Here is a 5,916-nt window from a genome sequence, read left to right as displayed (position 1 = left end):
AGTGGCTGGTGGGTTTGAACCGCCAGCCGTCTGATTAGCAGGCAAGTGTCTTAGCCACTATGCTACTAGAGCTCCCTTGCACCACTTAGGGACTTCTTAATAACCAAACAAATGGTGTGGAGTCAATTCCACCTCATAGCAATCCTTTGTGTTTCAGAATACAACTGTGCTCCATAGGGTTTTCCTGACTGTAAACTTTCAGAAGTAGATGACTAGGCCTTTTTTGCTAGACATTTCTAGGTGTTTCAAACTGCCAGTCCGTTGTTAGCAGCCAAGCACTTAACCATTTGCAATGCAGATAGGACCATTGTGAAAATCCACAGGATTTTCATTGGCTAACTTTCAGAAGCAGCTTACCAAGTTTTTTTTCCTAGTTTGTTTTAGTTCAGAAACTTCACTGAAACCTGTTTAGCATCATAGCTATACTCAAGTCTTCACTAACAGACTAATTGTGACTGCATGTGAGGCTCATTGGACAGGAATTGAACTTCAGTCCTTCACATGGAAAAGGAGAATTCTGCCAGTGAACTATTACTACCCTAAAAAAAAAAAAAAAAAAAAGCCCATGCCATTGAGTGGGGACCTTATAGGACAAAGTAGAATTTCCGCATAGGATTTCCAAGGCTATAAATCTTTATAAAAGCAGACTGCTACATCTTACTTCTGCGGAGCAGCTGATGGGTTAGAACCACCAAACTTTTGGTTAGGAGCTCAGCACCTTAAGCTATGTGCCACCAGGGCTCTTGCACTCACTTTCTCCGTATGTATACATGAAATTCTACCTAATATGATGTACTGGTCAGTGACATTTTACTTCCCTTGCTTCCTTTCTTTCCTATTATTAGCTTCTTTGACCTTTTGTGTTCTGAGAGGAGCTGACTCTCAGACAGACATTTGAAAATTCTCAGAAAGGTATATCGATTTAAACCCTCTGATTCTCTTATTTTAGTTTATCTCTCAAACATTAATGAAAATTCACTTTGGCATTCTACTCAGACTACATTTTTAGGTAATTCTTATACCTTGATAAAGACATCCAAGGCAAAAAGATTACTTCCTGGCATAGCTCAAATCACTCTTTGGGGCAAGATCTTTTTTGAAAAGTAATTTTTGAACTCTCAAATTGGAACAGGATAATTCACCCCACTATACTGACATTTAACCGATCCTACAATAATGGCAATACTTTGACTCCTAACAAGGATATAATTTAAGGTTTCCTGAATTTAGTTTCCAAAGTATCTTTCATCAGAAGCTTCTAAGTGAAACTCATTTCTTTTGACCTCAAAATATGATGAAGAAATTCTGGCAAGAATGCTAGGAAAAACATGTCAGTGAACAGCAGGAAGCTTTTATAACTTTATTTTTAGAGGTAGTGCAATTTAAGTAATGAGGTACTTATAATTTAACAACATGTGAGATAGTTGTTTCTTTAATAGTGGTGAAACAACTTTTTAAAGAAACTAGACAGTTCCTATATATTTGAACCAAAACAAACGAGAACAAAACCCACTGCCATCGAGTCAATTCTGACTCATATTGACCTCCACTGGGTCTCCAAGACTGTAAATCTTTATGGAAGTAGATTGCCTCCTCTTCCTCCTGTGGAGCATCTGGTGGGTTTGGACCAATGTCTTCTGGTTAGCAGCCAAATGCCTTACCCACTAAGCCACCAGAGCTCCTTATATATTTGAAGAAAAATTACAGTTTTTCACTTTGGAAGATAATTTTCTAAAGCCCAGTTCCTCTGAGAACATCATTTTGCCAATTAACCATATTTAGTTTAGCTACAGGATTCTTCCCTGTAAGTCTATCAGAGCTCTTCATGTTTCATATTAAGTAACTTTTGCTGACACTACCATTTTGTGAATTGACATCAAAATGGTTCTTTTTTATTGCTAAAAATTTATCATAAAATAACTGTATTAGCATAACATTCACAAAATGTTGCTGTCAGCAGTATGTTGTTTTGGCACAGTGGGAAAAGAAAGTGCTGTTGAAAAATAAAATACAATCAGACTTGAAAATTGCTTCCAGCATTGTTTAAGTGATACAAAATGTGGAAACAGCTCACCATGAAGCTCTTTTAAGGGGAAACCATAACATATGTCACCTTAAATACTTACAGTTTTAACTCCATGGAGTAACTACTGTAGTTTCAGAAATATAAGAAAAAAAAAAAAAAAAAAAAACGCAACATTGTACAAAATCAATTTTCTTTGAAATTTACAATCTTACCTTTCCTGCTTTTTTTCCCTCAGATTTCCGCTGATTTGGAATAAAGTGAAGGCAAGGGAAAGCAAAACAAAACAAAAATCAGCTCCAATTTCGTTACTTCAGATACATTTTTTAAAAAGCATGTCCATATTCCCAGTGCCATAGTATACAATTTTGTTCCTCTCCTGAAGCTCTATTAATCTCTTACATTCTTCAGTGGTTTCAGAAATGGGATATAACAACATTGTAAATCTCTTGCAAAAATATAAGGAGCCATATAAAAACTTTAACCAGAATCAATAAATTGTTATATGCCTGGTTCACATAGGCATTGGCCAAGAAAAAAAGAACACTTTCAAGTTAATATTATCTTATGGTATCACTTATTTTTCATTCATTCTTAAATAAGGGCCTTTATTTTAAACACAGACATATTTCTTAATTAAAGGAAGAAGAACTAGGCTGGTTGGAAATTCATGGATTGAGAAATATCTATATGGCATTGAGGTACTATCTCAAAATGGTAAACAATAACTCTGGTGGTTCTTAGAAGCATCTTAATGCAACACTATGCAATCTAATCTTTTTAAAGTCATCCTAGCGAAGCCCTTTTGCTCACTTTTATTTATTACTTCTTTTTATTTCCCTATCCACCCTCAGAAGACAGGTTAAATCAAAATTGTTAAGACCCCAGAAACATTTAGGTCATTTGGCATTTATGATTCATTCTCCTTTGTATAGGATGGATACACCATATGGAAAACAAAGGAAATGTTTATATTTCTATTTAATGTTGCTCCTAAAAGTACTTTCTCCCCAAATTTTGTCTCAGTTTCCTGTCCTCCCTGCAGTTATCCAAAAGTAACTATGATAGTCTTCTCAAATACAAATAATCATAGAAAATCGGTGGTGGGGATATGGGGATTTTGAAATAAGGGTTAATACATAGAGAAATCCATTTAATACATTAAAAGGATAAATACTTCATATTTTTAATTCCATATTTATTCCCAGATTAAGAGGGCTTATTTTTTTTCCATCATTTTAATATAACTTGGGTCTCTAAAAGTGGAATTATGGTAAATATCCAGATATAAGGGAGCCCTGATGGCATAGTGGTTAAAGCAGTCGGCTGCTAACCAAAAGGTTGGTGGTTCAAACCCACCATGCACTCTACAGAAGAAAGATAAGGCAGTCTAATTCCATAAAGATTTACAGCTGTGGAAACCCTATGGAGCAGTTCTGCTCTGTCCTAAAAGGTTACCATGCATTGGAATCAACTCAATGGCAGTGGGGTGTTTTTTTGTTTGTTTGTCTGTTTATTTATCCAGATATAGGCAAAAATCTATTATCCTAGAAAATCAAAGTGTGCTTTTTCTCCTTAGATTTTGGATATTTATTTTTAGCCTAAGATATTCATATTGTCTGTCTTTATTGATCTAATTCAATCCTCAATGGCTCAATGTTAGAATTCAATTTGTCTGTGAAAGCATTGCCTGAGGATAATGCTTTGAATAATCTCTTCCAAGAAAGTGTCCTTGGATCTTTAATGCCTTGAACAATCACTATTCTGGTTTTATTTATTATGAGTGATAATGCTTACATAATAAATTTAAGCATTTTCCTTTCCAAAATAAAGTCATGAACATAAAAATCTTTGTTCATATCTAAGAAAATAAATCTAAAAAGTACCATTCTCTGTTTTGTAGAACTACAATGAATCTGTTTGTTCCATCAGAGATAGTTTTCAAAATCACACTGGATTTTAGTTACATTTTTTTTATTATTCTATCCCTGACCAATCTAAAGCCATTAAAATATTCAGTGAGCTATTATAGAATATGGAAATGTTCATTATATCTATCTTGATAAATTATATTGTGAATCGTTGCAAAGGTAATGATCTAACCAAGATTTAAGGTTAGCCAACGTTTTGAGGTGAGCCCATCCTCCAACTTCACCTAATAAAAGGGCCAAAATGTATGTGTTTATTTGCCTAATTGATATATTTTAATCAAAAGCCTTCTCTTTACTATACTATCTTACCCTTATTTGAGAATTTCTACTGAGAAAAGCTTAAATAGAACATGTAGGAAATATTAAAATGATATTCTTTGGTTTATCCACACCATACAGACACAACACAATCTGCCACGATGAGTGGGTCCTATTGCATGACAATTAGACAAGCATTAGAATTTTTTAAAATCATAGAAATATATTGGCAGGCATGTAAGTAAGTTGGCAAATTGATAGCAGATTTTATGCTAGAAACATTTTTAAAAAAAATAATGATGGAAGAGGAAAAAGCATTCTAAAAGCAACTTATACTTTAATAGAGGTATGGATTTTTATCTCTGTATTTAAAAACTGCACTCAAAATGGCCAGCATTAAGCTTTAAAAAATATTATTTAAGGTAAGTCATATGCAGTGAGCAGAGGGAGAAAAATTAACCAGTCTGAATGTTTATTGGCTCAGATTCTTCTGTAGTATACATTAGTCAAGTATTTTTATATGTTCTTAGCAACTTTCTGGTGTGAATAAATCCTCAAATAGTAAGAGAGAGATCAATAACTTAAAAGTCTTGATTTGGTTCAGTCTGGGAAGTCCTAATTCTCTTTTTTCCCACTTCTTCAAATTTACTACATCCCCTTCTCTTCTCCTCCCAAAGTAAAGTACAGCTATTCATTCTGAATTCAAGTAGTATATTCCTGTGTATTTTTGTTGCTTAGAGTGAATGTCTTCTTGAACACTAGTATTAGTAATTTCTGAGCACTAAGGTTAACAATAGGAGCTCTGGTAGCATAGTGCCTAAGGCACTTGACTGCTAACCAGAAGGCTGGTGGTTCAAACCCACCAGCCACTCCTCGGAGGAAGGTTGGGCAATCCTACTTCTGTAGTGATACTGCCTGGGAAACCCAAGGAGGGGTCATATGAGTCTGGGCCGACTCAATGACAAATAACAACAACAACAACAAGGTTAATAATAGAGTAAAAGGAGTAAGACTAGAGTGGGAAATAAAGGAGGCCGTATCTCTGCCCTCAGGTAACAGAAAGAATGAGAAGCACACTACAGTAAAAAAGACCTTACAGTTTATTCTAAGTGACTACCATGCCTGCTGATTAGGAAATGAGTAGAACAGAATGTGTCCAGGTAGACAATGCATTTGTTGAGCACAGTTTTACTATAAAACCTGAATGCAAGTCTCACCAATAAAGCAGCAATCATCAATAAATTTTGTCAGCTGGACCAATTACAATATCAACTTGAGATGTCCAGTAACAGTCAAGGGTTTCTTGAGTTCAAAATGGAGTCGAGCCAGTGAGCAGCACGCTTTATCCCTCTGACATCTAAGGTCTTGGAAAACTAGCCACAACAGTTTGAATTTAGGAATTTCAGTGCTCTGAACATATCACAGATTCAGAGTCTATCAAATACAGAAGAGCAGAATTAGAGGAAAGGCACAGGGAGATTATTTAGGAAAGAGCTACTGGAGGAAGACGGATGGGCACCTGAGAGAGGCATTGGAAATTCTTCTGGAGCAATCACTGTGTGCCAGACTAGGGTGCCCACCTGAGATCCCCGAGCCAAGAGGGAGGACGCCTTATAACAGCTTACCAGAGACCACTCTAATATTCCAGTGGGCAGCGGCAGAGACCTGCCTCCAGCAGCTCATCTTGATTTTTTGGAGGTAATT

General features: G+C 35.6%; 1 protein-coding gene across 1 annotated transcript in view; it reads right to left on the bottom strand.

Moving 5' to 3' along the window:
• Positions 1-5,916, bottom strand: part of PCDH11X (protocadherin 11 X-linked) — a 900,527-nt gene that overhangs the window by 212,568 nt on the left and 682,043 nt on the right. The window contains exon 4 of the mRNA XM_042782740.1: positions 2,239-2,268. Within this exon, the coding sequence (XP_042638674.1) occupies positions 2,239-2,268 (30 nt within the window). The remainder of the gene's footprint in view (positions 1-2,238; positions 2,269-5,916) is intronic.

This window comes from Orycteropus afer, unplaced genomic scaffold, assembly GCF_000298275.1.
Source record: "Orycteropus afer afer isolate SDZICR_OR568_19922 unplaced genomic scaffold, OryAfe1.0 scaffold00452, whole genome shotgun sequence".
Lineage (NCBI taxonomy): Eukaryota > Metazoa > Chordata > Mammalia > Tubulidentata > Orycteropodidae > Orycteropus > Orycteropus afer.
The sequence above is the reverse complement of the archived record's forward strand: the minus strand, read 5'-3'. Positions and strand labels throughout refer to the sequence as shown.